Source organism: Panthera leo, chromosome B3 (assembly GCF_018350215.1).
Source record: "Panthera leo isolate Ple1 chromosome B3, P.leo_Ple1_pat1.1, whole genome shotgun sequence".
In the NCBI taxonomy this organism is placed as follows: domain Eukaryota; kingdom Metazoa; phylum Chordata; class Mammalia; order Carnivora; family Felidae; genus Panthera; species Panthera leo.
Genome location: NC_056684.1, coordinates 98,291,632 through 98,307,245, shown reverse-complemented (window position 1 = coordinate 98,307,245; position 15,614 = coordinate 98,291,632). Strand labels below are relative to the sequence as shown.

General features: G+C 41.5%; 1 protein-coding gene across 2 annotated transcripts in view; it reads left to right on the top strand.

Moving 5' to 3' along the window:
• Positions 1 to 15,614, top strand: part of TRIM9 (tripartite motif containing 9) — a 110,908-nt gene that overhangs the window by 64,263 nt on the left and 31,031 nt on the right. For both annotated transcript variants that reach the window (XM_042943201.1, XM_042943200.1), the window contains exons 4-5: positions 12,102 to 12,212; positions 13,549 to 13,702. In XM_042943201.1, the coding sequence (XP_042799135.1) occupies positions 12,102 to 12,212; positions 13,549 to 13,702 (265 nt within the window). The remainder of the gene's footprint in view (positions 1 to 12,101; positions 12,213 to 13,548; positions 13,703 to 15,614) is intronic.

The window sequence follows — 15,614 nt, the reverse complement described above, 5'->3', positions numbered from 1 at the left end:
CCAAGGAGCCAGGCTCCCAGGGCCGGGATGGACAGGCTAGATGGGTGGGCCAGATGCCCACAGTCTTGGTGGCCAGTGGCCTGGAGAGCAAGGAGCAAGCATCCCTTCATTCCCCACACACTCCCTCATTTACCTCAGTGATATTTATTGAATGACTCCCCTGGGCCAAGAATTGCTCTGAGTGTAGGCACAATTAAATAAATAAAAATCACTGCCCTCATGAGGCTTATTTTCCACCAGAAGGGATAAACAGTAAGCAAGATAAGTAAGTAAAATACGCAGTATTTAGTAAAAAAAAAAAAAAAAAAAAAAAAAGCTAAGGAAAATAATAAGGATTAGGGGATGGAAGTCCTAGGAAAGGGGGTTGAAGTTTTAGACAAGGTGGCCAGAGTGGCCATACAGAGGCAAAAGGTATTTTTGAAATGGGAATGGAAACCATGCTTTCCAGAAGACAAACAAGGTTTTTCTTAACTTCTGAAGTGAACTGTGTGACGGGACGGCTACACAGACTTTTGTCATCGCACAGTGGAGTTGATTGATTATGAGTGTGGGCCCTATTGGCAAAAGGATTGGTCCTCCTGGAGACATCTGATACCCCATCCACTCCCTCACTGGAGCAGGACAACAAGATGTGAGAGCAGGCTGGAGACATGGGAACAACCCCGCAGGAGGGAGCCCAGAAGTAGGCAGTCAGCAGAGGTCCACATGCATGGCCAGTAAGCCCCAGGGTAACTACCAGTGGGTAGAGGATATGAGGTGCACAATGTTGGCCTGACATTAGGGTAGAGGGAGAGGTAAGGTCTGACCACAGGCCCTTTGTTGGGGTTAGGCAGCCAACTTCAGGGAGCTCATGATGTGGGCAGCAGGCAATGAATACAACCTCACGTGAGCTCATGAATGGCCCTGTGAGCCTCAGATACCCCAGCAGGTTGGAAACAGGCTATAGTCCCTGAAGAATAGGGGAAGGCCCCATTGTTAAACTAATGGGATTCCAGTAGGAAAACCAAGGGAGAAATGAAGAAATAAGAGAGCACAGCTTGCAAGATTTGGGGCTCAAGCTTAGTGGCAGGGAAGCTTCATCAAACAGGGCCAGCACCCATTTCATGGGTACCAGAAACAAGGCAATAAACTAGTTGCCAACTAGGGCATGAGACCTGGGCAAGACCCGCAGCAAGACTGGCAATGCTGAGCCCTGAGCAGCAGTCACCAACCTTCCAACTTTATGCCCCAGCCACACACCAGGACCCGGAGCCCCAGGGGGCTCAGCCAGAAGGCAGGGAGACAGGCAACAAGATAAAGAACAACCTCTCCCCAGGGAAGCTTAACAGTTTTCTCCAAAAGTAAGAAAACCCCAACTCCAGCTTCCTCCTCTAAGAGGCTCCCTCCTCCGCTGCCCACCTGCTGCAAAACATTTAGAGCCACACACCTGCTTCTTCCTGCCCCAAAGTCAGAGCAATAATGTGGCTGGAATATAAACCTTTCTCCCCTGCCTTTGTGGCTTGCCCAGGTGTCGCTCTGAGAGGGCCTGTGGAACTCAATCAGGCAGGCGGCAGAGCTGGGGCAACAAAGTCCAGAAAGAGCCCTTGAGGGCTCTGCCCTGTGATGAAGTCTGCTGGCCTGACTTCCTGGGTGCTGTATCAGGGCCATGTCTCTCCACATGTTCCTGATGAGGGAGCAGCAGTGCAATCTTATCAAGGAGAGGTACTGTAGATTCCTTGATAAAGAAAATTGTGTGCCTTGAAGTTAAATCTGAACCAGGAAGGAGTTTGGAAAGAAAAGTGCACAGGGCTCTAATGTTCAGAGAGCCTCAGCCTGTTGGCTTAGACAGTGAAGCGAGGCTGGCGATTATAACCCTGCTTCCAGAGATGCCATTGCTGTTTCTTGGTGGTGGCTCTTACTGGAAAACCCTCTTAGGTTCATCTTAGAATGCACTCAAACCTGATTCCGTCACCTGCTCTGACATTACTAAACGATTGTTGCTATTGCCCTTCATGTAACACTCTTCAGAAACCCAGAACTTTTATTATTATGGTGGAACTCAGAATACCACTTGAACCACCTAGAGCCACCTAAAATAAAACCACAGCTATCTTCAGGAAATGAGCTGGACAGCTGGATTTTCTCTCTAAATAGTAGACCAACCGTTTTAGTAGGTAGCCACCAGATTTTAACTTGTTCTCAGTGGAAATCTCTTTTTTAAGACATTTCAGACACTTTCTTGGTATCTTTAAGCAGAACGCAGTGAACCATTTGTGATAAACCACATAGTGACTGTAGCCGCAACTCCAGGTTTTCTGCGTGGGAGAGACAAAAGGGCAGTGACCTGGACAGAAAAGGGAATCAAGGATTGAGAAAGTATCACTTCTCCATGTCAAACGGTAGCAGAGGGGCGTGAAAGCCCCCCCAGGTGCCTCTGCTCAGTGCTGCCTCTGCTGTAGGGGACTGTGCGAAAATCAGTTAATGGAGGGACTGCAGAGGAACCTGGTGACCTGCCCCAGCAGGGCACAGCGGTGTGCCCGGGGACACTGAGCAGCAGCAGCTGCCTGCTCGCATTCCACCCTGCCCTGGGCGGCGTTCCCTGCCCCTGATCCCATAGGGCCACGGAAACAGGAGACAGGTGGCTGGCTGTCCCCCACGGCAGGAAAGCTGTTCTGTCTTCTGTCTCGAGCGATTTGTTTCTCTGCTGTTGCCAGTGGATTGTATGTCACTGCTTCTAAAAACAGCCAGCAGGGCCGACGCCGTGACTACTGATGCAGCCTCCAATTTCCCTCCCTCTGCTTTTCTCCCTCCTGCCTTTCCCCTTTCTTGTCATTTCTGTTGCTCCTCAGATTTGTGAGAAAAGACTGGCCTTTTATAGACATTGCTTGCCAAGCACAGTACTTCTTTCTGTCTTTGTTGGCTAACCCATCACTCATAGTCCGGCAAGGATAATCTTATGGTCTTCCGCTTCCCTTTGGCAGAGTTCTCTAGGGGCCCTGCTTTTTGCTGACAAAGAGGAGAGTTGTGTGTGTATTTTTCTGGCAACTTTCTCTCCTTGAGCAATCCAAAAGGCTAAGGATGCTGGAAAGTGAGTGTGTATAAAGACAGTCTTTATAATCTCCTCATGCCCCTCTCTGAAAGCACTGATTGCTTGAGCAGATTGAATAGTTCTGGTTCTGAGGCAAGCTGGCGCTGAGAGGTAAAGAGCCCAGATTCTGTGTCACAGAGAATGGGGTGTGAGGACACACTTTCTCACTTACTAGATCTCTAACTGTGGGCAAGCCTGTGGCTCAGTTTCTTTCACCTGTGTGTACAATCGGGCCAGAAGCAGTCATCACATCATAGGAAATTGCCAAGCACGTTAGCACAGTCCTCAATAAATATTAGCTATTACTGTTGTTATCATTGAGAGAGAATGCCTGGAAACCTGGTATCACTTAGTAAGTACACTGAAGAAGTTCTCCAAGGGACTGACTTTCCATAATACTAGAGAATGTGGTGTAGAATTAGTCTATACACAGGCGTGATTGTCTCTGGACCTAGGAGAGTGGCTTGAGACATATGTATGCAGCTGTGACCGTATTTTAGGAATATTGTTTCTTAATACTATTCTTTGGTTTGAAAAAAAAAACACTGGGAGCCACATATCTATTTTCAGGATGTGGTGAACTAATGAAATGTCAGAAAGCTACTGACGGGGAAAATTGCTTTTGAGCTTCCAAGGGATATTACTAACTCATGTTTTTGAGACTACTTGGGTGATATCCCCACAATAAGCACGGTAAACCGGAACCCCTGGGTGTCTTGTTCAAACTACATGTTTTTTTGTTGTTGTTGTTGTTGTTGACAAAATGTGAGCAGGGGAGGGACAGAGAGAGGGAGACACAGAATCCGAAGCGGGCTCTAGGCTCTGAGCTGTCAGCACAGAGCCCGACATGGGGCTCGAAACCATGAACCAGAAGATCATGACCTGAGCTAAAGTCAGACACTCAACTGACTGAGCCACTCAGGTGCCACATGAACTATATGTTTTGTTAACATCCTTTCTGGGCCTTCTTGACCTGAATAGGACCTTAGAGTATCCTCACCATCTGCGATCCTCACAGGGAATTTGTGACAACACTGAAGTGTGCCATTAATGAGATCTGTGCTTTTCTCGGGAAACTGACAATGTCATTTTTCTTTTGGTAGGCCCAAAGAAATATCAGAGAATTATTTTTATTTATGTAACGTTCAGAATTTGAAGTAATTCCACAATGATCTTAAATACATACTTGCTCCAGTATTTTAGAGTAAATTCATATGTGTGCGAAACAAAGTGACAGGTTTCTTCTTGGTCACCTTTCAATTCTAAGATTCTTGGGAAGAAAAAAAGTTATAGTTATTCAAAAATATCCCCCCAAAAATCTAGGCTTTAATTTCCATGTGTGGCCGGTAAATGAACGTACCAACAAAATCATGGAGCGAGTGTGCTGAGGGATAACGATAAAGTGTACTGTTTTTACAGCAGCCAACACATCCCAATTGTAACTATACACAGGTTTGATTTTGAATCCAAGTGTACTGTTGGATCTTGTTAGAATCATTCTCATTATGGTGACAATTATCTTGGTTGTTATTTACCATGTATTGCGTATCATGTTCCCATTATGTTTATTAAAAAATTATACAGTCATATCATTAAGAGTACACATTTACACTAGGGACATTACAGGCTTGTCGAATTGCTTACTTAAGCTATTTGCCATTGTCTTAAAACAAACAAGTAACCCTTGATTTAGATTGGGGTGGGGGATGGGGAAGAAAGAGAGGGAGGGAGGGTGGAAGACAGACCTATCCAAGCCCACAAAATTTTGTTTAAATAATCAGATATGATTTAACGGGCTACAGACTTTACTAGAAAGAAAAATCAGGGTGCCTGGATGGCTTAGTTAGTTAAGTGTCCACCTTTGGCTTAGGTCATGGTCTCATGGTTCGTGAGTTCGAGCCCCGCATCGGTCTCTGTGCTGACAGCTCAGAGCCTGGAGCTTGCTTCAGATTCTGTGTCTCCCTCTCTCTTTCTCTCTCTCTGCCCCTTTCCTGCTCATGTTCACTCTGTCTCTCTTTCTCTTTCTCTCTCTCTCAAAAATAAACATTAAAAAAAATTTTAATAAAAATAAAAGAGAAAGAAAAAGCAACAAATTTAACCCAATAATCAGCACAATCCCAGTAAAACTACTGGCAACAAGTTCTGTTAAGTCCATTACAGTCAAGACATTTGGAAAGATCGGGCACACCAAAACACTTGAAACCTTTGGCTGCCATAGGGGTCCAACCCTAAAATTTTAATCACAATCATTTTTGATTATAAGCCTATCATTAAGGGGGAATTCATTTGGCAAATTCTGTGATCCTCTGCTTCCTACCACGTAGGAGCAGAAGTCACAGAGGGACAATACAGAACAGAGTGCCCAGGGTGCCCATGGAATCACCGGGCGCCACACACACAGCTGGAGCTCACCAAAGCTACGGGACATACTCCTGAACACCCCGTACCCGCTTTGGCAACGTCCATGAAGGGCAGTCACAGACCTTTGACGCTCTTTGCCTGAACCCAGACATGAGTGACATTCCTTACCTCCAGAGGGCACTAAACACATACTTTGAAGATGGCAATCTAGTGAGTCTCCCTGAGCCTCACAGCCTAGGAAACACCACATTGTATGCATCACTTCCACCGCGGGCGAGCATAAATAGTGTCCTCTCCTGTGGATGGGTCCGCACCACCATGCTTCTGTCTCCAAATGACTTGTGTTTCCTCACTAACTTCTCTGTACAAGGATGTAGTATTCTACACACTAAGAGCATGCTTTCTTTGCATATTCCACCCAACGTTTATTGATGAGGCTATTGGTGACATTTACATTTCTGGAATGGAAAGTTCACAGTTTTGCTGTTAAAATCTCAAGCCTTTCTCAAAACAGGTACATGTCTTATTCATTTGATAGGGCTGAATGATCCTTTTCTTGATGAAAAACTCAAAGCCTCAAGAACCTGTCTTTGAAATGATTAGTTGCCAATGTGGGTAATTAATAACACTCGTACAGAAGAGTGGTACCAAGAGAAAGGGGAAATATTTGCCTCTAACCATGTGGGAGAATGGTGGCATGTGAGAAATTTAAAAAGCTCTTCCTTAATTTAAATGCCTCTAAGTGAGAACAAACTGAGGGTTGATGGGGGGTGGGAGGGAGGGGAGGGTAGGTGATGGGTATTGAGGAGGGCACCTTTTGGGATGAGCACTGGGTGTTGTATGGAAACCAATTTGACAATAAACTTCATATATTGAAATAAATAAATAAATAAATAAATAAATAAATAAAATGAAAAAATGAAAAAAAATAAAATAAAAAATAAATGCCTCTAAGAGTCACTGAATATAGTGATAATATAGAAGATAAAATTCTACCCTAGGGGGAGAAAAAGAGAATTCATTATTTTATTAGCTGAACCTCGTGGCCAAAGCACTTCACCTGTAACTCACAAATGAGTCAATTCCAGGCATTAGTTAGTCATCTTGCTTCAGGAATGATGATGCATATAGAAATTCCCCTCCACTGACCAAAAGGACCTGTGAAGAATACATTTTTCAAGCTTGCATCTTGAAAGTACTTGTACCTTACATTAAAAAAAAGAGGTTACTTTATACTTGGGGGAAACTGTTTTAAACTGTGATGGGAAGGGATATATTTAAGAACAAATTTCTTAAAATAGGAGAGAGAATGTTAGTGTTGACTTAGACTAAAAATTCATTAGTGGTATCTCTCCAGACTCCAGGATGAACGAAAATACTATGAGTGAAAGTATTTATTAAAAATAGGAAGGAAAGAAAGAAAGAAAGAAAGAAAGAAAGAAAGAAAGAAAGAATTTTAAAGAGCCATATGCAAGATGGGAGAGGTGAACAGAGGTAGAGAAAGGGTATCGAGGTCAAATTGGATAAAATAAGGAAATTCACCCTAATTGGCTTCAGTTCTTGCTGCTGGTTGTGTTACCTGAGCTGAGTGGAGGGAGGAGATTGGTCTACTAGAGATGGGATGGAAAAATGTAGTTGTAGATAGAACAAAATCTTACACTTATATACTGTATAAGCTTTCGTGGATTGCTCTATGCTACCAAAAAAGTTCAAGCATTCAGAGGGAATGCTCAATTCCCCCTTTCCAAAGTGTCAGTGACATATCTTGACCCAAGGAATGACCTTCATAAATTTGCCACTTAGCAAAATAAAGCCGTTCAAGCAAGCAATAAGACTTGCCATCCCGAACAGATGGGGACTGCTAATAAAATGGTGAAAGCCTTCTCTGAAACCATGAACTAAAGATTAACTCATTGTCCCAGAGCTAGTTTAGGCTTTACTGCAGATGAAAGCAGGAAGATTGTTTCCCAGTCCCTATTTGTGTCATTCCTGTCACTTGCACATTTCCTTCCTGAGAAAAGGAACTCTTAACTCCGGCCAGCAGCAAACATGTTGCCAACGGTTTCTCCGGAGCATCCAAGCAACTGCACAGAAATGTGGAACCCAAAGAAAAAGTGACACGGCCTCACTTCCTAGGGATTGTTTTCCATACAAAAATATAATGTAAAATAAATAATAATAGTAAATAGTAGAAATAACACAGAGTGAAGAAGGTAACGAGAGAGCTGATAAAGACATGCAATTGAAGAAAAAATATTTATACTCTTAAAAGATCTAACTATTTGGCTAATTTCCATAAGATGGAAAATCTTGCCAAATTAATTCAAAAACTAGACGTCAATTACAACACATCCAAAAATACCGCCTCTGGGAAACCTGAAGTTTAATTTTGAGTAGTGAATTTTTAAATAAATTTTTTTTATGTTTATTTTTAAGAGAGAGAGAGAGAGGATGCAAGCAGGAGAGGGGCAGAGAGAGAGGGAGACACAGAATCCGAACGAAGCAGGCTCCAGGCTCTGAGCTGTCAGCGCAGAGCCCAACGCAGCCACAAGCGATGAGATCATGACCTGTGCCAAAGTTGGATGCTTAACTGACTGAGCCACCCAGGTGCCCCAAGCAGTGATTTTTATCACTGGCTACTGTGACCATTGTGAAGTGGTTGATTAACAGGTAAAATGATGGACCCAAATCCATTGTTGCAACAGTGGGAGTTGAGAGCCAGGAGCTCAGGAATAGTGAGTCCTTCCAAGAAGCTTGAACCATGGAACACAGGAGCAAATGGCAATGGCAAACCCCCACTGAAACTCACCAACTCTTTGGCACTGCAACAATGAAGTTTCCTAAGAGTAGTCAGAGAGACCCAACGCTCAGCTCCTTTGGCATCAAATAAATCTTACTTGAGAAGAAATTTGTAGAAGCAAACAGAATTTTATGAGCCCTGATTAATGTATTTATTTCAGCATTTCAGTCATAAAATTATCATTAATCTGAATGCTCTGGAAAGTAAATACAACAATTCAAGTCTATTTTGCTTCAAAAGCTAACTCGCTTTGGGTTACAATGCCCAGACCTAATCCGTGCTTGTTATTCAGACTGGAGCACCAGTCACTTCTGCACAGTCCTAGGACAGATGCCATTTGATTAGTGAATGATAACTGCTGAGGTTTCTGCTAGCTAGAGGCATTGATGCACTGGCTACCAAAATATAACAACATTTTCTGAGAACAATTTAGTTAAGCCTATTATAGCAGAGAGAAGTAGCAGATTAGCTTTAGGTCACCTGTCCTGCATTTTTTTTGTTTCACTTATGCGTGAGGTTATCTCCCCACTAAGGAGTAGAAATTTAACCTTCTGTTAAAAAGTTAAACTTTCCATTTAAAAAATAAAAGAAAATAATTTTCATCCCTTGAGCAGAATACTAGATGCCAGAAGAAAATAAGTCAACCAGTGAATTTTAAATTTGATCTCCCTTCTACCTGTCAAAATCAGTCTTCACATCAAAGTTGGTTTCTTTCACCAATTCTGATAAGGAGATTTTTAAATCCTACATTTTATTTTTTGTTTTTCTTTTACTAAAATTTAAAAAGTGATAACAAATCATCTGTCAAAAAATTAGGAGATTCCATAGAGCCAAAACAATCGTGTAAAAGGAAAAACTTGGAGTTCTCACACTTCCTGTTTACGTAACTTACAGCAAAGCTACAAAATTCCAAACAGTGTAGTATGGCATGGAAAGAAACATATAGGCCACTGGAATTGAATAAAGAGCCCAGAAATAAACCTACACATATATGGTAAAATGATTTTTGACAAGGGTTCCAAGACCATTCAATGGGGAAAGGGCAGATTTACAACAAATGACACTGGAAAATTGGCTATCCACATGCAAAAGAATGAAGTCGGGCCATTACCTAACACCGTATACAAAAATTAACTCAAATTGGATCAAAGACTTAAATGTAAGAAGTAAAACTATAAAACTCTTTTAAGTGGAAACACGGGGCAAATGCTTCACAATGCTGGATTTGGCAATGATATCTTGGGTATTGCACCAGAGGCACAGGCAACAAAGGAAAAGGTAGACAAAAATGTATAAATTTTGTGCATCAGAAGACAATAACAACAACAAAACCAATTAAAAAATGGGCAAAAGACTTGAATAGACATTTCTCCAAAGAAGATAAAGTGGCCAATAAGCACATGAAAAGATGCTCAACATCACTAGTTATTAGGGAAATGCAAATCAAAACCACAATGAGCTACACTTCACACCCATTAAGATGGCTATTATTATTAAAAAAAAAAAAAAACAGATAGCGATAAGTATCACAGGGTGTGGAGAAATTGGAACTCTTGTGCACTGCTGATGGGAATATAAAATGGTGCAGCTGCTGTGGAAAATGGTATAATGATTTCTAAAAAAAATAAAATAAAATAGAATTATCATGTGACCCAGAAATTTCACTTCAGGCTATCTACCCAAAAGCAGTGAAACGGGACTTCCACAGATACTTACACAGCCATATTCATAACAGCTTTATTTACAATAGCCAAAAGGTGGAAGCAACCCCAATGTCCATCAACAGATGAATGGATAAACAAAATGTGGTGTAAACCTGCAATGGAATATTATTCAGTCTTACAAAGAAGGAAATTTTGACACCAGCTACAACATGGGTAAACCTTGAAGACATCATGCTAAGTGAAACAAGCCAGTCATAGAAGAACAAATATTGTATGACATTATATTATCTGAGAGCCCTAGAGTAGTCAAATCCATAGACACAGAAAGTAGAATGTTGGTTTCCAGGGGCCAGGGGGGAGGGGAGAATGGAGAGTTATTGTTTAATGAGTACAAAATTTTAGTTTGGAAAAATAAAAAAGTTCTGGAGATGGACGGTGATGATAGTTGCACAACAATATGAATGTATTGAGTACAATATGAATGCCATATAATTATCCAATTAAAAATAGATAAAATGGTAAATTTTATGTTATATATGTTTCATCACACACAAAAAAATTAGAAACAAAGACCAGCAATAATAAATGGATGAATTGTCAAAAAATTAGGAATTTAGGGACACGTGGGTGGCTCAGTTTGTTGAACGTCCAACTCTTGATTTCAGCTCAGGTCAAGATCTCACGGTTAGTGGGACTGTGCCTGCATGGGCTCTGCACCAACAGCCCAGAGCCTGCTTGGGATTCTCTCTCTCTCTTCATCTCTCTCTGCCCTTCCCCTGCTCGCACGTGCATGCCTGCGTGTGCTCTCTCTCTCAATCTCAAAATAAATAAATGAACTTTTTAAAAATTAGGAGGAATTTAAATGTCCAAAAATAGAGGAACAGGAATGATTAAATAAATTATGATAACCCACTCAGTGGGATATTTATGTAGCCAGTAACATTTATTGATGGTGGCAACATGTAAAATGACTATAGTATAGTGTTAAGTGGGAAGGAGGTAAAATTGTCACATATTACGATTGCAACTATACATAAATCTAGCTCAAGGATAAAACCTGAAAGGAAATATCAAAATGCTTTAAAAATCTTCAGTAGAGTGATGAGATGATTGCTTTTTGGTCTAGTTTCCAATTGCTTTTGAAAGTAAATGAAACATCCTTTAATGGAAGGTGTATAATCAAAACTAAAAAGAAGGAACAAAGAAAAAGGTTTTCAATAATTAATATTAAAACTCCTTTTAGTTATTATTTGTAAAAATCCAGAAGGCTGGATATTTCTGAGGCTTTTGCAAAGTAGTATAAATATTGAGGATGTAAGCAATTGAGGTTCCTAGAAAACTCTTGTTCAACTCTAGCTTCAGAAACCACTTCAGGATTTGGGTCACTGAGCAGAGGACACAGAAAATGAACATCTTTGAAGAAAGAAACTTCTCAAGGACTGTCATGTGTTTGACACTGGGCAAAGACAACTTCCCAGAGGCAGAAACTGCATGTTCAGAGAGAGGCCTTTCTAGGTTAAACCAGACTCACAGCATGGTAAATAGAGAGCCTTTAAAACTGCTTTCCCAAATGAGGCAGTGATTGCTTCTAAGTGGGTTATTCTCAAAACTTAATTCTGCATCCGTCTTTCTCTGGCTTACTTGTGGTTATTAGCTCATTGTCTTTCAGCAAGTTTCACCTTTAACCTCACCCCACCACCCCCTCAGGAAAAAGAATCAGAATGAGAAGGAACTGGTTCGGATGGTGACATCTGCTCTTTAGAAGAGACAGGCACAGGGTGGGAGCAGGTGGGTGACTGTTCCCAGAACAGAAGCTGCAGCCACACCTCGGGTTACGCAGCTCCTTTGTAGACTCCCAGCGACCTCCCACTTAGAACAGCTCACAGTATCAGCTTCCCAGAAGACGGAAAGAAGGGGGAATTAGGAAGACGTCCCTTCAGGCACCAGAGTAACCAGCTTCCTGGGCTTCCACCATCTGCATGCCTTTCTGATGGGTCCTGTTGTTACCAGTCCCTGTAATAAAAGCATTTATACAATCTGTCTTCTGGAGCCATTGTCCACAGCAGACACTGCCACAAAATATTCTCATACATTTATTCCATTCCATCATGCTCTTGGAATATGGTTTGAAGAAGCTTTCTAACGTCCCAGTTTGCTTCTTTTTTACCCTCTGCCATTTTGGACCACTCTGTTCTCTCATCAACCCTAGGTGGTTCGAGATCAGATCTCTCACTGCACAGTGAAATTGCGCCAGACCACAGGTCTCATGGAGTACTGCTTGGAGGTCATTAAGGAAAATGATCCCAGTGGCTTTTTACAGGTGAGTGCCAGCTAGTTTCTACTTCAGATTCTCATTGTCCCATGAGACTGAGTCTCCGATGCCAGGGTGGACTCCTAACAGCCCTTGGAGAGCAAGGATCCCCTCCACAATGAAACCCACCTTCAGACTGCCATGCATATATGGGTGCCGGCAAAACTCCATTGACTTGTTGGAAGCCTTGGCCCCCATGTGCTACAAGATTGAGCAGCGCGTGGGCTTTTTAAAATTTGTTTTTGCTCATGTTTAATCTTGAAAATGTAATTCCCTTTAAGTTTCCCCCAAAGCAGAGCTACTGACTTGCCTAAGAATTGAGTCCCTTTCCACTAATTTCTTGGACAATTTGGTCAGCTAGAAATGTCTAAATATGCAAGGCTTCTACCTTCTTGACAGTTCCTACTGGCCAGTTATTCAGTGATTTCCTAAATAAAGTGAAGGTTTTTCATTGCTTGGATTTCTCATGATTTCTTCAGTATTGTTTTAATGAGATGTGCTGATGTCAGCTGAATTTTACTTAAGTTTTGATCATAATGATTAAGGGACCTTTTATTAAGGAATACATAGATTATCCTTCCAACTCACATTCTGTCAAACTGGCCAAGAATGACAGAGGGAGATTAAATACAAGAAGTGGAAGAGGTCTCTATCAAAGAATAAAGTGATACAGTCAGATGATCTGCTTTAAAGTGTAAGAAATTCCACTTTACAGATTACCATATGCAGCCTCTCTACTATTTTATAAAACTCATTTCTGGAGCACCTGGGTGGTTCAGTCGGTTGAGACTTCGGCTTGAGTTTGTGGGTTTGAGCCCCACATTGGGCTCTGTGCTGGTGTTGCAGGGCCTGCTTGGGATTCTCTCTCTCTCTCTCTCTCTCTCTCTCTCTCTCCCTCTCTCTCTCTCTCCCCCTTCCCCACTTTCTCAAAATAATTATTTCTTATTTCTCAAAATAAATAAATAAACTTAAAAAAAACCCTCATTTCCAAGTTTTGACAGGAAACCCACACCTCCTCTTAGAAACTTAGGGTTGTTGGTGCTAGTAGGATTAATTGATCACCAACATATTATGATCAGTCATAAATAGCATGAGCATATATCCAGGGTTGTCTATTAGAGCAATTAACAGCTGCTAATTATTTCTAGTGGCCCCCTCTGACTCACAGAAGGACCCAGATTTGCATGGGTCACTCTTATCAGAAGAGACTCCTCACTGCCTACACGGAGACAGGAAGGGTATGAGTCCCAAAGTGGTTTGGTAAAGCTCCCAGAGAGTGGAGGAGCAGCGTTCTGTGTCCAGTGTGGTGTTATATTTCTTAGGCTGTGGTCTTTGATGTGATTAGATTTCTGACGCCCTCATAAGGAGAGTGCACCTGACTGAGGATCAGTGGGGGAAAGGCACACTCACTCCCAGGATGACCACAGACTTTGACCTGAGTCTGGACAACAGCCCTCTGCTGCAATCCATTCACCAACTCGACTTCGTACAGATGAAAGGTATGTGCCTGCATCTCCCTAAACAGAGCAACATCCCGGGTGGATACTGGTGCTTGAAGCAGGATCAAGGCTTTGTGCCAGATAGCTGCAAAAAAAAAAAAAAAAAAAAAAAAAAAAGGCAGCTGCCAGGTTTATGAATCACCTAAGGGGTGAGGAAGTAAACACACACACTTCTGGTTAATGGTACAGAAATCTAGAGTGGCTCCTATCTTATCACATAAAGGAAATATATGGTTGTAGCACTGGGACCTAACTCTCAGAAAGTCAGATAAATTCAGATAAACTCAATGCTTGCCTCTTTGAGAGTCTTAGAAATTTCACAAGCCTAATATCAGGGGATCGCTGACATTAAAAAGTTAAGGAGATAGAGACAGCATCACTGTACATAAATAAAATCTTGTTACAGAAAGTAACCCAGTTACTGAATCAAGGCAGTTGAGAACTGAAGTGACTGCTTCCACGTGGATAGGTAGTGAGCAAATGGCTGAGCATGAAATCAGTGGGACTTTGAGAGGATCCCAGTTGGCTTGCCAAAACTGATCAGGAAAATGCAAGCCTGGTTACCAAAGGAAAATGAAAATTTGAGACAAGTTTTAACTTTTTAAACTTGTTGGCTTATGTGATACAGGGATATGCAAGATCTCTCTGAGATTTTTTGGGGGTGGCTGATGGGAAATGCAAGTACCTAAAATTACTCTTACAAAGAAAAATAAAAAGCCAACCATGCAACAATATTTTTATGGCTGTGTAGGTAATATCCATTTGGACAATATTCTGACTTCTTTTTAACTTTCATTTTGCACTATTTATACATTCACAAGAAGATGCAAAACTAGTAAGGAGAGGTCCAGTATACCCTTAGCCCAGTTTCCATCAATGGTTCCATCTTGCATAACTAGCATATCAAAACCAGGAAGTTAACATTGGTACAGTGTATATGTATGACTGTGCCATTTTGTCACATGTGAAGACTCATATAACCACCGCTGCAGTCAAGATACAGAACCACTGTATCACCACAAAGATCTCATGCTACCCCATTATCACCATACGGTCATACCCATGCCCCTCCCCTCTGTTACCTCCAATCCCTGGATTCTTCTGTTCTTCATCTCTGTAATTTTGTCGTTTTCTAATATTTTTTTAAAACTGAAGAAATGTATTTGCTCTCTGCTTTTCCTAATTTAAGCATCCACATAATAAAGGACTTAGAATCCAGCACTTTAAAATTTTTGGTTTTTTAAGAAAAATCTACATACTTCCTTTTATTAGACAGAAAACCGTCTAACCCAGCAAGTTTTAAGGCTATACGCTTGTGGCTTCCATCATGCAGCTAAACTCACCCCTGTACCTTGTACAAGTACCTCTCTCATCCCTTTAATAGATTTTTGCTCTTTTATTTTCAGTTTTCTCACTTTTTGTTTAATATGTATGGCTTTGGGATGGTGCCTTCATTAATTTTTGGAGGAAGTACTATAAAGATTGTAAATAAAAGCACTTTGGTGCAGTAATAAAAATGTTTAGCCTTTGCCGACTGCTTACCAAACCAAATAAGTGCTTCACGTGAATTAACTCAGTTTATTCTCACAGCCCTAGTATGTAGCTGAGGAAACTGAAGCACAGGAAGACTGGATAACTTGCCTGAATTCACACAGCTGGGAGTGACAGGGCAGAGATTCAAAACCAGGGAGTGAGGTTCCGGAACCTCACTTGTCCTCATTATAACACAACTTCCAGTTTGTGTTATAATGTTACTGTGTAATGAACTGGCTTCTTCAAGGAATAACTGAATTGCTCTCTTAAATTTCAGAAATTTAATTTTTTGTTACAGCGAGTCTTTCTTACTGTTTAAATTTTTTTTCTTTCACACCCACATGGTGACCTGTGAAATACAGCCATCAGAGTAATATAG